This window comes from Phascolarctos cinereus, unplaced genomic scaffold (assembly GCF_003287225.1).
Source record: "Phascolarctos cinereus isolate Bilbo 61053 unplaced genomic scaffold, phaCin_HiC Scaffold_4;HRSCAF=312, whole genome shotgun sequence".
NCBI classification, from domain to species: domain Eukaryota; kingdom Metazoa; phylum Chordata; class Mammalia; order Diprotodontia; family Phascolarctidae; genus Phascolarctos; species Phascolarctos cinereus.
The window spans coordinates 598,569,211-598,584,693 of record NW_027555847.1 but is presented as its reverse complement, the minus strand read 5'-3'; the positions used below and the strand labels follow the sequence as shown (position 1 = coordinate 598,584,693).

The 15,483-nt window shown below is 35.0% G+C and overlaps 1 protein-coding gene and 1 pseudogene across 2 annotated transcripts in view; both read left to right on the top strand.

The window, feature by feature from the left end:
- Nucleotides 1-15,483, top strand: part of LRP12 (LDL receptor related protein 12) — a 122,704-nt gene that overhangs the window by 93,445 nt on the left and 13,776 nt on the right. For both annotated transcript variants that reach the window (XM_020970053.2, XM_020970042.2), the window contains one exon: nucleotides 9,305-9,440. In XM_020970053.2, the coding sequence (XP_020825712.1) occupies nucleotides 9,305-9,440 (136 nt within the window). The remainder of the gene's footprint in view (nucleotides 1-9,304; nucleotides 9,441-15,483) is intronic.
- Nucleotides 3,024-3,840, top strand: LOC110196699 (cytochrome b-c1 complex subunit 9 pseudogene; annotated as a pseudogene).

Sequence of the window (15,483 nt, the reverse complement as noted above, 5' to 3'; positions counted from 1 at the left end):
CTAATCCCAATTCATGAGGATCATTAATACAGTTAATGAATTAAATTGATATAGGTAAGTAGGTCCAATCTGCTTCACCCTCTGAAAAAAAGGAAAATGATTTTTATTGTTACACTTGGCTTCTTTGATTTTAAAGAATGGTGTGTGATTTTGTTACACACACCATTATTATATTTTTATTAACTCTGTATCATGTATATTGTACACATGTAATTTGTTAGCTAAAAATCTTTGATTAAATCTAGAACAAAATTCTAGACTCAGTCATGTTACAAATAAGCAAAATTAAGTTAATTTATGTATTAATATGTGATGAAAGACAAACTTTAGAACACTGCAATTTTTATCTTGAAACTTGAATTCGTAGCATTTTAAAGTGTAGTTGTGAAAACATTTATTTTGGAAAATGTAGTTTATAGATGATTCAAGTAAAAAAAAAAGTGAGTCTTAGAATTGTCATCCCACTTACCATTGTGTCTTATCCTTGTACAGTATTATGGAAATAAAATATTCATACCATGTGCTTCTGGGCTTCCATAAAAATAGTAGTATCTTTATTTCTTAATATAGAGTGCCACCTATAGGGCTTACAATAAATTAGGACCCAAAATTTCATGTTATGGTATGGAGTTCTTTTTAGATCAACACCTGATAAATTCCTATTTTTCTTAGAATTTTTCTCAAAACCTATGCTAAAAGTTAGCAATTTCTATACCATAGTTAAATCACAGAGGAAAAATTTTAGTTGTTCTGCTACATTAAAAAAATTCATAAACTCACAGATCTAGACCTCAAAGGTATGTCACAGGCCATTTAATCCAACTCTTTCATTTTATAGGTGAAAAAGCAGAAGCCCAAGGAGATAACAGGATTTGTGGTCAGGGGGTCTCCATTTGAATCCTGTCTTTAGTATTTTATATTTTTGTTATCTTGGATATGTCATTTCAGCTCTCTGCTCTTCAGTTTCCTCATCTATTAAGTAAGGAAATTTAAATTTATTTTAAAATCAATTTAAGTTTATTAAATGATTAAATGAAGTATAAAGTCCCTTCTACCTAAGACCTTTCATAGTTCCTAGTGGGAGATAATAATGAAGGAAAAAGAAGAGATAGTTGAATTGTAAAGATGTAGTTTTTATTAAGTTTTTGTGATGAGATCGTGGGAATTAATATAATAATAACAATTAATATAATGATAATGTTGAAAATTATTTGAGAAAATATTATGAGGGGAAATTTAAGTTATGTTAAGGATAATGTTGTGATTACCTTTTGGCAATTACATGGTTCATAAAACCAGATTCTTACGTAATGTTTTCATGCTTTCTGTTTTGAATACATGAGAGTACTTTGTAAGGGTGAAATCCTTTTGGTACTATAGAAAGAAATTATACCCTTTTGTCCACTACAGCTGTGAATAATTCTCCCTCGTGCTACAGTTGATCATCAGTTGTGCCTTTGTAACCCAAAAATGACATGTTCTGCAAACCTGAACATAATCATGAATAAAAAAAAAGGTGGATGTCTAACAAAAGAGAGGCATTTGAAATAACTCCTGCAATATGTGTGTGTGTGTATACATACATATATATATATATATATAAAAATATATATCTACATATATACATACATACATACATACATACATACATACATACACACACATATAAAACAGGAGTGGATCATTCAACTTGAAACTACTCCCCCCAGTAGAAACACAGGAAAAGTATAACCACCACTACTCAGGAAAGAATAAATAATGAAATAAATGACTGTATCTTAAGACTTTTTTTTTAAAAGACCTATCAGATTTTTTAAGAACAGCAGAGGGACCATTATGAGATTTCTCTTTAAAAGTATACAAAGAAGAAAAAGATGAAAGCAGGGATTTAAAGAAATAGGAAAAGTGATAGTAGGGGAACAGACCTAAACCATGGACGAAGCCCCGCATCCCTTTATGAGTGAATCATTGTATTTGTGAAACTATATTTTGGTGCCTCCGTGGACAACATCCTGCCGCAGGAGAAGGGAAATGGGAGCTACTGGGGGCAACTAATACCCAGAAGGTTGGGGAGACATGGGCCCAGATATGAAATAACAACAACACTAATAGTAATAGCTAGCATTTATGTAACACTTTAAGGTTTGCAGAGCACTATGATATAGCAAATATTATCTAATTTTGTATTCACAACAACCCTAGGAGACATTATTATCCTCATAGATGAAGAATCTGAGGTAAACACAAATGTAGTGACTAAGGCAAGGTCACACAGCATATAGGAAGGAAAATAATTATGGTGAGGGCAGAGAGTACAACTAGACCACACATTTCAGACATTGGATAATTTCTGCCATGAGGGAAGGCTTCTATTAATATTACTTCTCTCATAAATGGATGCCTCTAAAGGTGAGGCATAACAACAAAAAAAAAAGACAAAGGGACAAGACCTACAAAGGAATTAACATAGAAGTTGGTTAGAGGGAGTTCGAACTTGATATTTCTAAAATTCCATAAGAAATACAAAGAGACCCTTATTTGTCCTTTATTTTTAAAGAGGCCTAGTGGCATCACTGGATGACAGCTTGTGTGTGAATTGGATTTAAATGAGTCAGGGTTGCACAAAGTCATCTGTCTCACTCTCTCTTCCTAAATTATCAAAGTCCACCGGTAGGACCAAAAGTCAAGACCTCTGGATGTGGCTCAGGAATGCAGTGGATGACCTTGGCATCTTTGATGTCTGACCAGGCCCTAAGCACTTCACAGCGCCTTTTTCAGCTATCTTCATGGTTGTTGCAACAAATTGTTCTCATCTCCCTAACTCGTCAATGGGTTTGAGGCCTGTCAGTTACCCTCAACCTTATTTAGCTTATCTGATGAGACAGTTTACCAAGGTATGGCTGCTGTGCATGCTAGCATGCTACAGTTTCTTGGAGCCACAGGTAAGAATTCAATGAATCAAGTAGACACCGAAGGGGAATAAGGAGCCCTTTTGGGCTTGGCAAACCCTCAAACCGGAGGTGCTAGTTCTCTTGAACACACCATGCACCTCACAAAATAATAAAGAAGGATTAAATAGCCATTAAAAAAACCCCAAAAACCCCCCTTCAAGACAGACAGAAAGGAAATAAAAACCTTCTTAGAAAAAGGCAAAGGGGCGGGCAAGGCCAGGATGTTGAAAGATGGCGTGCCCGTCGATACTTGGGCAAGTGTACTCAATCTTTTTCTGCAGGACATCCACCTTTGCGCTCACCATCATCATGGGCATCTTGTTCTTCTAGTGCGCCATCTACGACGGCATCAAACAAGGGAAACTGTGAAAGCACATTAAGCACAAGTTTGAGGAGGAATAGCTGCTGGCACCAGGCGTGAACTCAGGCCACGGGGACTGATCTACGGCCAGGGACAGCAGCTCCCGAGGAGAAGGCCCAGTCAGACAGTGCCTGAGACATGTTCATTGCATTCATTGCTCTACTTCTGCTCCATGTGTTCCGAGAGCCTACAAATAAAGAGGATGTGAATTTAAAAAAAAAAAAAAGGCACAGGAAGAAAAAGCAAACCCAAGAAAAAGAATCTTAGTAAAGACTTCGTAAAAGTATTGCTGAGTCAAAGGATATGCACAGTTTTATAGCCCTTTAGTTATAGTTCCAAATTGCTCTCCTAAATGGTTGGATCAGTTCACAACTCCACCAACAGTGCATTAGTGTCTCAATTTTCCCACATCCCCTTAACATCTATCATTTTCCTTTTCTGTCATATTAGCCAATCTGATGGTACCTCAGAGTTGTTTTAATTTGTGTTTCTCTAATCAGTAGTGATTTAGAACATTTTTTCATGTGACTATAGATAGCTTGGATTTTTTTTTTATCAGAAAATTGCCTGTTCATATCCTTTGACCACTTATCAATTGGGGGAATGACTTTTATTCTTGTACTTTTGACTCAGTTCTCTATATATTTGAGAAATGAAGACTTTATCAAAGAAAACTTCCTGTAAATTTTTTCTCCAGTTTTCTATTTTCCTTCTAATCTTGGCTGCATTCATTTTGTTTGTACAAAATCTTTTTAGTTCACTGTAATCAAAATTATCCATTTTATATCCTGTAATACTCTTTTATCTTTTGTTTGGTCATAAATTCTTCCCTTATTCATAGATCTGACAGGTAAACTGTTCCATGCTCCCCTCATTTACTTAATGATACCGCCTTTTGTGTCTATATCATGCACCCATTTTGACATTATTTTGGCATGTGGTATAAGATGTTGGTCTATAACTAGTTTCTGCCACCCTGCTTTCATATTTTCCTAACAGTTTTTATCAAATAGTGAGCTCTTGTCTCAGAAGCTTGGATCTTTGACTTTATCAAACACTAGACTACTGTGGCTATTAACTATTGTTTTATGTACCTAATCTATTCCACTGACCCACCACTCTATTTCTTACTTGGTACCAGATTGTTTTGATGATTACCACTTTGTAATATAGTTTGAAATCTGGTACTGCGAGGCTGCCTTCCTTCACAATTTTTTTTTCATTGGTTTCCTTGATATTCTTGATCTTTTGTTCTTCCAGATAAATTTTGTTACTTTTTCTAGTTCTGTAATTTTTTTTTTGGTAGATTGATTGGTATGGCACTGAATAAGTAAATTAACTTAGGTAGAATTATCATTTCCATTATATTTGCTTGGCCTATCTGTAAACCATTAATATTTTTCCAGTTGTTTAGATCTTATTTTATTAGTGTGAAAAGTATTGTGTAATTGTGTTCATATAGTTCCTGGGTTTGTCTTGGCAGGTGGACTCCCAAGTATTGTATGTTGTCTACAGTGATTTTAAATGGAATTTCTCTATCTCTTGCTGCTGTACTTTGTTGGTAATATATAGAAATGCTGATGAGTTATATGGGTTTATTTTATATCCTGCCACTTTGTTAAAGTTGTTAATTATTTCAACTAGTTTTTTTTAGTTGATTCTTTAGGATTCTCCAAGTATACAATCATGTAATCTTCAAAGAGAGATTGTTTTGTTTCCTCATTACCTATTGTAATTCTTTCAATTTCTTTTTCTTTTCTTGTTGTTATAGTGTATTTCTAGTATAATTTTGAATAATAGTGATGATAATAGGCATCCTTGCTTCACGAACCCTGATCTTATTGGGAAGGCTTCTAATTTAACCCTATTAGAGATAGTGCTGAAGATTTTAGACAGATATTACTTACTGTTTTAAGGAAAGCTTCATTTATTCCTATGATTTCTATTGTCCTTAATATGAAGTGAGTGTTATATTTCATCAGATGCTTTTCTGCTTCTATTGAGATATTCACATGATTTTTGTTGGATTTTTTTTGTTATTAATATAGTCAGTTATACTGATAGTTTTCCAAATATGGAATTACCCCTGCATTCCTGGTTTTATGATCCTTGTGCTATATTGCTTCATCTGCTTGATATTATTTTATTTAAAAAACATTTTGTTTTTGTATTAGGAAATTGTTACATATAGTTTTCTTTCTCTGTTTTTGCTGTTTCTTATTTAGGTATCAGCACCATATTAGTGTTGTGAAAGGAATTTGGTAGGACTTCTTAATAGTGTTGGTTTTGTTTTTTTGGGTTTTTTTTAGGCAGTTGGGGTTAAGTGACTTGCCCAGGGTCACACAAGTATCAACTGTTTGGTCTAAGGCCGGATTTGAACTCAGGTCCTCCTGACTTCAGGGCCGGTGCTCCATCTGCTGTGCCACGTAGCTGCCTCTTCTTAATAGTGTTAGAATTAAATGTTTAGTAGAATTCACTTGTGAATTGATCTGGCCTTGGGGATTTTTTCTTAAAGAGCTCATTGATGACTTGTTCAATTTCTTTTTCTAAGATATGTTTATTTAAGTATTCTATTTCTTTTTCTGTTAATCTGGACAATTTATATTTATGTAAATATTTATCCATTTCATTTAGATTGTTAGATTTCTTGGCAGATAATTGGGCAAAATAGCTCCTAGTAATTGCTTTAATTTCATCTTCATTAGTGGCAAATTCACCCTTTTCATTTTGATACTGGTGATTTGTTTTTCGTCTTAGCCCATTCTACTTATCCTTTCCCCCTTTTCCCAATGCATCCCTCTTTTTCATCCTTTAATTTTATTATTTTTTAAATCATCCCCTCATATTCAACTCACACCTATCCCCTCTGTGTATACTCTTTCTAACTGCCCTAATAATGTTAAAGTTCTTAGGAGTTACAATTATCATTTTCCCATGTAGGAATGTAAACAGTTTAACCTTACTGAATCCCTTATGCTTTCTCTTCTCTTTCCTGTTTACCTTTTTATGCTTTTCTTGAGTTTTGTATTTGAAAGTCATATATTCTGTTCAGTTCTGGTTTTCATCAGGAATGTTTTAAAATCCTCAATTTCATTAAGTTTCTGTTTTTTCTCCTTAAGGGTTATACTCACTTTTGCTGGCTATATCATTCTTGGTTGTAATTCTAGTTGCTTTCTCCGCTGGAATATCATATTCCAAGCCCTTTGATTCTTTCATGTAGAATCTACTAAGTCTTATGTTATCCTGTCTGTGGCTCCATGGTAGATATTTTAATTGTTTCTTTCTGGCTGCTTGCAATATTTTCTCCTTAACCTGGGCGCTCTGTAATTTGGCTATAATCATCCTCAGAGTTTTCATTTTAGGATTTCTTTCAAGAAGTGATTGGTGGAATCTTTCAATTTCTATTTTGCCCACTTGTTCTAGGATATCAAGGCAGTTTTCCTTGATGACTTTTTGAAAAATGATGTCTAGGATCTTCTTTTTTATCATGGCTTGTGGGTAGTCCAATAATTCTTAAATTATCTCACCTGGATCTATTTTTCATATGAGATTTTTTGCATTTTTTTCTATTTTTTCATTCTTTTGATTTTGTTTTATTGTTTCCTGGTGTCTCATGGAATCATTAGCTTCTACTTGCCCAATTCTAATTTTTAAGAAAGTAATTTCTTCAGTGAATTTTTGTACGTCTTTTTCTATTTAGCTAGTTCTCCTTTTTAAGGAGTTTTTCCCTCCAGTTGATTTTTGTACCTCTTTTACAATTTGACTTAGCTTGGTTTTTAAGACATTATTTTTCATGATTTTCTTGCTTCATTCTCATTTCTTTTCCCAATTTTTTTCCTTACTTATTTGATTTTTTAAATCCTTTTTGATCTGTTCCAGAGACCAGTTCATATTTTTCTTTGAGGTTTTGTATACATAGCTGCTTTGATTTCATTGTCTTCTTCTGAGTTTATGTTTTGATTTTCCCTGTCACCACAGTAGTTTTCTGTTGTCAGGTTCTTTTTTTTGTTTTTGTTTTTTCATGTTTTTCCAACTTTTTTTTTTTACTTTTAACTTTATGTTAAAGTTTAACTCTTCTCCAAGGGGAGAGGGGACACTGTCCTAAGCTTCAGGTTTTTCGAGCTGCTCTTTTCAGGGCTCTTGCAGGGCAGGGAGCTGCAAGCTCTCAAAGTGGCATGATCTAAGAAGAGGTGTGATCACTGCTTTCCTGGCCTGGGATCTGTCTGTGAGCGACTACAATTCTAATAACATTGGCAAAGATAAAAGTCAATACCAAATTGAAAATATTCAAAATGAGAAGAGATAGCATGGAATATCTCCAACCTTTTATTTCAGCAATCTGTTGGCAACTTAAAAATTGGTAGAACAGCAGACATTACACTGACTGTTTAACTAATATAAATCTGTCTCCTCAAGGAGGACAAAAGAGCCTAGGAAATGTTTTAGCAAGAGGATACTTGATCTTCTTTCCATGCAGAGAGCTATGACAGTCAAGAATAGCACCAGTTTAGAATATAAACTCATTTGTAAAATCTTTGGAGTCAGATGCTATAAGATTAAGAAGAGTATAACCTCATAAAACAACAAGTAGCATTGGAGAGGAAAAAACTATTTTACAGAAATCTTTAGAGTAAGGCGTGTCTAAGCACATTCATCCTGAGGACATTTAAGGATGACACCCAAAAAGCATGGTTTTCCATAATAAACACATTGTTCCAATGTCATATATGATTCTAACATCACAGACCAAGGTGGACTGTATAAGGATATAGAATTGGTACTAAAGAAAACAAAGACTGAAAGAGCATCTGGATTAGATCATATATACACAAAAATTTAAGCAATACAGTTTTTTGCAATGATTGTTATGGATATCTTGGTCTTTTATCACCAAGATTTTCCCCTTTATTCTTCATTTTTTCCCTCTCAGAGAGCCATCTGTTATAACACAGAAAATTTCTTTTTAAAAGAAAAAAATAACAGGAGAAAAATTCATTAAAACAAAATCAACACATTAAAAAAAAAAGAAATCTGACACTATATGCAGTGTCCCATGACTATGGATGCCATTCTCTTTAAAGAAGCAGAAGGAAGTGTCTTCTAAGTCTCTTTCTTGGTACAAAGATTATTTGCAATTTAAAAACTTTTGGTTTCTCTCTCTCTCTTTGTGATGGTTCTTTCCATTTGTATTGTACTGAGTATGTATATTGTTTTTATGCTTATGCTTATACTTTACCTCACTTTAAGTTTTTCCTTGCTTCTCTGTATTTTGTCATCTATATTAATCACCATTGTTACGTATCTGCCTCAGAAAAAAAGGTTAATGCAGTGTCAGTTTACGTAAAAATAGTGTCCCGAACAAGGGAGGTGATAAACTCTCTGTATTCTGTAATACTAGAAACTACATCTGAAATACAATGTTCAGTTCTTGGTCTCACATTTCTTGGTCCCACATTTTAGGAGGGTTATTGACAAATTGAACCTTGGCCAGGGAAAGGCAGCAAAAATGATGAGGGAATAGAAACCATGGCATGGATGGTTAATTGAAGGAACCAAACCTGCTTGGTCTGGGCAAGAGAATTAAGTTGTTAACTGGTTTCATATATTTGAAGGGATCTCAGATAGAAGTTGTGAATGGTTCCAAAATGGAGAACAAGGACTAGAAGATGGAAATTATAAAGAGGCAGATTTCATCTTAGGGTAAGGTACAATTTCCTGACAATCATTCCAGAATGGAATAGGTTGACTTGTTATAGCATGCATTTCCTATCACAATAGGTGTTGGTTGCCTTATGTCAAAGATCAGTCAGGGCTTGAACTAAGTAATGTCTGTCATTTCAGGTTCTAAGATTTTATAATTTTTTGAAAAATGGATTTTTCAGGATTGTTGTTTGGTCACAGTTTGATGTCTGAAGATTTAAAAAATATGAATTCTGGTCACTTAAATAGTTTTAAAATATAATCAATTATGACTGTTTTCAATATTTTTCAGCTTGTGGAGAGACTCCAGAACAAATTAGAGGACCAAGTGGTATAATCACAAGCCCAGGGTGGCCTTTTGAATATCCTACCAGAATCAACTGCAGCTGGTATATACGTGCAAACCCAGGAGAAATCATTACTATAAGGTAATTTTGATGCTTTGTCATATTAGTATGTAACTTTTATTGTACATTTCATTACCAAATTTTTCTGCTCAACATTTAATAATGTTACAGAATTGGTTACTTTTACTTTTAAAATTATATACAGCAGTACTCCAGTCATTTTTATTCATCTAACACTGATAATGTGACTTGCCCTTTATACAAAAAGATAGTGCTTCTGACCTACCTCCATTAGTGCATGCATTAAATATAGGAAATTATTTTGGTGATAAGTTTTTATTCAGTTATCCAGACTCCTCTAGTTCTCTTGTGGCCACAGAGACTCATACGTAAGGTGCTTGTAGGAGACAAGAGATTGTCATCTTTGGCTACAGAATTGTAAAATGATTCATCAACATTGGGTTTATTTGGTCTCGTTACAGGCTCCCAACCAACTGAATTAGCCAGTTTATGAGATAATGTTTTCATTTTTCTTTCAATAAATAAACATTCAATTTAATACAGATTGAAAGGGCCACTACTTGCAAGGCACTATATGAATCTCCCCCCCCTCCCCTTTTTTGTTTCAGTTTTATTGCTGTATTTGGTTTTTATATGACATATGTTTGTGAATTGTTTCCACTTCATGAAAGGTCTCTTGTAACAAAAGTAAAACAAGTAAAACTAATAATATGCAGACCTCATCTGAAAGTGTATGGAACATTTCATATCTGTAGCATCCTACAAGTCTGTTTTTTTAATCAAAAGAAATCTATTGTCTTTCTCTCCCCCAACCACCTCTCCACTACCTCATTGGAAAAAAAAAAGAAAAGGAAAAAAGGAAAAACACATATCTTTTAACAAATGTGCATAATCAAGAAAAACAATAAATCCCCCTAGTGGTAGTATACAAAAAGTGTGCATGCATTCATGCGTTTTGTGTGTGTGTGTGTGTGTATGTGTGTGTGTGTGTGTGTGTGAGAGAGAGAGAGAGAGAGTGATCCTTCACCCTACATTCATCACTTCTCTGTAATGAATAGCATGAATGGTCATTGTATTGGCCGTAGTTCTTACACCTTGCAAAATTATTTGCTTTTATATTGCTGTTGTCATTGTAAGATATTTTGGTTCTGCTTATTTTATTGACAGTATAAATTGTTTTGGTTTTGCTCACTCTGCATCAGTTTGTATAAGTCTTTCCAACTCTTTTTGAAATGATCTATTTCCATATTTCTTATAGCCCAGTGGTATTTCATCACATTCATATATCACAATTTCTTCAGCCATTCCTCAGTTGTTAAACAGTCTCTTAGCTTCCACATTTTTTCAGTACCACTAAAAGAGCTGCTATAAATAATTTTTTTTATATAAAGGACCTTTTCCTCCTTCTGTGTTCTCTTTTGGATAATGTTCTAGTAGTATAAATCTAAATGTGGAAGACAGTCTTGAGGAAAGTGACTTCAAGATTCCAAGAATAAGAAAAAAGTCAAGAAAAGTTAATTTTAGGAGAGGTTAGTTTAGGGAAGAAAATATAAAAGGAAAGGAAGCCTCAAAAGTTAGGGTGTTGCTTAAGGAAATAATGTCAAGAACACATGAAAAATTTAAGTGCCTCCTCACTCCCCCCACTCCCCACCAAAAAAAAAATTATAAATAATGAATTGCTATTGGACTAGAAAAATTAATGGAAATGCCTCATTATCTAAAGACAGCCTTTTTTGTATGTTTGGAGTGCTGTCTCATGTAACCTTTTTTATTTTTCTTTCACAATCATAAGATCAAATATTTTAATAGGTTCTTTTTGTAGCTTCCACCCGCTTTGAATTCAGGCTAATGGGCTCGCTACTCCCAAGAGAGAAATGTAGCCAACTGGTTTCACCTCTGCCAGAGGGGAAATCTGTGGAAGTCATTGAGTATAACCTATGCATTGACCAGGGATATGAAAAGGCCCTTTGATTTATTCTGCCTTATGATAACCTCCTATCCCAGGCCATATCCTTTCCAAGGACCATATTCAGAATAGCTCTAGCCTGTTCTTCTACTTGTTTGTAAAGTGTTTTTATTATATTTCCTACTACATAGCTGTATATAAAGTTTGTGATTGTCACTGAAGATTATTTCAGGGCTTTATGAATTACTTTACCACTATATTGAGATCCTAAAATATTATATAATTTTCTGTCATAGTATAATTAAATTGATGTATATGTAATCTTCCTCCCAAATTAATGGAAAAAAAGTTTTAAATAAAATCTATAGCCAAATAAATTCTAAACTTTAACTTAAAAAAAAAATTAAACCCCTTTCCTAACTTACATGGTTATGTAAATCCAAAGATTATTGCCAGACAGGATGTTATGTAGAGCTGTCCTTTGGTCCTGATAGATCTCTTAGATCAAGGAAAACTAAATCAAATGAACAAACATGGTATGTTTTGTTCATACCATGAACCATTCACAATACTAGAATGAAGAACGGGATTATGACTGTCTAGTTCGGAGCTTCACAATTGAAGAGGAATGTCAGAAGCTTGGAAAAGATTCAGAATAAGGCCAAAAAATGAATAAAGGGATTGAAAATAAGATTTATAAAGGAAAGTTAATGAAATTGGACCTATTCAACCTAGAGAAGATTGGGAATTGATTTAATAGTGGTCTTCATTATGACAGACTGTTACCCAGATAGTGACTAGCTATTCTGCATCTCCACTGAGAATAGGAAAAAAAAGGAAAGAAATAAAATATGCTTAAATTGCAACTGAAGGACTTGGGTAAGATACGGGGAAGAAATTCATTACTTTGATGGCAGTTAAATATTTGAATAGTTCCTATTTTTGGTAGTAGAATTTTTTTCCTGAGGTCTTGAAAAAAAGAGGTTATATTCTCCAAAGTTTTAGCTTAAGTATAGTTCTGCCTAAAGGCAGAAAAATAAATCAAATGACCCAAAGGTAAGCTTTTCTAAACTTTAGATTTTATATGTGTGTATATGTATTTGTACATATGTTTAGGTATATAGTATATTATAAATATTATCTTTATGAATTTAAACACCATCTTAGTTAAATGACAGTTAAATTGCTGTAATTATTAATTTCCTGAGAAAAATGGTTTTTTTAAGAAATCTGCACATTTCGTCATTCACTTAACTTGTTACAACTCTGTTGAATTTCCTGTTTTTTAAAGCATGTATCTAAAATATGTATCTGTGTCTCATCAGTTTTGGAGTTTTCGCCAGCAAGATAAATTATAAACCGTCCATTCCTGCCCATCCTGTGCATATCCATGATCTCCCAAAATTTGCTATGAGGGGGTATATCCAACATACTAGAGGACTTCCTTGCTTCCTTTTGACATTACAAGGATACCAGTGAAGTACTCTGACCATCTGTCAGTCAGTCTTTCTTAACCCTTGCCATATGACCAACCCATTTTATCTGTTCCTGGATTTCATCCTTTATTTCTCTTCTTTATTAGAGTTCCTCACTGGTTATGTGTTACAGCCATGTAAATTACTGAAAATATTTAAACCATTTTCCAAGAGCTTCTCCCCTCCTCATCTCAGATACCTCTGACATTATTCTCCACTCCTTCCTTTACTCCAACCCTTTCATACCACCCCATCTCTCTGTCTTCTACAGCAGATTGCACCTGTCATTATTCCTACTCTCTTTAATCTTCAGTTTCTCTCTATTGATTGCATCCTTGCTGCCTATAAGCACACCCAAGTCTCTCCATCTTAAAATATCCTTTGCCAGAGATTATCCTACATCTCTTGTCCCTTTCTCAGCTAAACTTCTTGAAAAAAAAGCTATACTAGATTCTTCTACTTCTACCTTTGTTGACTTCTTAACTTTTTGCAGCCTATCTTCTAACCATAGCATTCAACTAAAATTGCTCTCTCCAAAGTTACTAATGATCTCTTAATTGCCAGATCAAATGACCTTTTCTAATTATCATCCTTCTAGACCTCTCTGCAGCCTTTTACACTGTAGACCATCTTCTCCTCTTGGATACTTTCCCTCTGGGTTTTTGTGATCACTTGCCCTTCTACTGTCTCACTGTTCCTTCTTTGCTTTATCTCCATCTTTGTCACTCCTCCTAACAGTGAATGTCTCCTAGTTCCCCGTCCTTCTTGCTATTCTCTTTTTTGTCTGTAATTTCTCAACCATAGATCTAATCAGCTTCCATAGGTTCATTTGTTATATCTATGCAGATAAATCCTAAATCGTCTTATCTAGCCCTACTCTCTCTCTCTAGAGCTTCAATCCTGACTGCCCATCATCAATTGTGTATTAGATATTTCAAAATAGATATCTCAAAGTCAACGTATCCAAGATAGAACTTATCTTCCTTTCCTCCCCCCTTCCCCCAATGCTCACCTCTTCCAAACTACCCTATTACTATCACGCACTGGTATATTTCCAAGTCACCCAGGTTTGTAACCTCAGTCTCCTCAATCCCTGTGTCTTACTTCACATATTGTCATTTGTCATTTATTTCTTTCTCAACAACATATCTCACAAATATTCTCTTCACTCGAACAACCACCATTCTAGTTCTAACCTTTATAATAAACTCTTGTCTAGACTCTTCCAACAGCCTTCTAATTGTACACCTGCCTTCAAATCACTTCCCTACTCCAATCCATCCTCCATTCAGCTGCCAAAGTGATTTTCCTGAAATTTAAGTTTGACTCCCTCCCCCCACCCCACCTCCTCACATTTACTCAGTAAAAATCCAGTGGCTCCCTCCTATGTCTGGGATCAAATATAAACTCTTCTGTTTGACATTTAAAGCCTTTCCAATCTGGCGCCTTCTGATTTTAGCATACGCATTACGCAAAATTTCTTATTTTTTTCCCTACACATTACTCCTCTCCATGTACACAGTCCAACCACACTGACCTGCTTGCTGTTCTGCACACATGACACTTCATTTCCCATTTCTGTGTCTTTGTCCTGGTTGTGCTCTATGCATAGAATTATCTTCCTCCTCGTATTTGCCTTTAAGAAGTTCTGGCTTCATTGAAGATTCAACCCAAGCCCCACTTCTTAGAGCTGGCTTTTCCTGATCCTCCCAAATAATAGTGCCTTCCCCTCTAATGCCACTTTCTAACTACCTTACATTTATGTATATAATGTTTTCACCTATTAGAATATAGGCTCCTTAAGAGCAGAGACTATTTTTGCCTTTCTTTGTATCCCTAGCACTTAGCATAGTACCTAGTGCATAGAAATAAGGGCTTGATAAATGCTTATTGCCTGAGTCCCAGGTACTATGTTATGATAAGTGCTAAGTATACATATACAGAGACAAAAAAGAGAAGTCCCTTTCTGAAGAAGCTTACATCCTGTTGGGGGAAAGGATAGGAGAACATGTTCATCGATAAATATCGGTAAACGTTTATTAAGTGTCTGCTGTGTGCCAGGCATAGCGCTAAGTGATGAGGATTGAAAAACAGGCAGAAGACAGTCCCTGCCCACAAGGAGCTTACTATCTAATGAGGGAGACAACATGCCAGCAAATACATACGAAGTGAGCTACATATAGGATAAATTAGAAATAATTAATGGAAGGCACTGGAATTAAGAGGCATTGGAGAAGGCTCCCTGTAGAAGGTGGGATTTTAATTGGGGCTTACAGGAAGTCAGGGATGTTAGTAGTTGGGAGAAGGAAGAGTATTCCAGGCATGAAGGACAGCCAGAGAAAATGCCCAGAGCTGAGAGTTGGTGTGTCTTGTTTGTGGAACAGCCAGGAAACAAGTGTCACTGTATCAGAGTGTACATATTAGGGAGTAAGGTATGAGAAGACTGGAAAGGTAGGAGTGGGCTAAGTTATGAAGGGCTTTGAATGCTGACACAGAACATTTTGTATGTATTCCTAGAAGCAATAGGAAGCCACTGGAATTTACTGAGGAGAGTGTTGACATAATAGGACCTGTGCTTTAGGAAAATCAATTTAGTGGCTGAATGGAGGATGAGTTGGAGTGGAGAGAGAAATGAGGCAAGCAGACCCACCAGCAGACTATTACAGTAATCCAGGCATGAGGTAATGAGGGCCTATACCAGAGTGGTAGCAGTGTCAGAGTT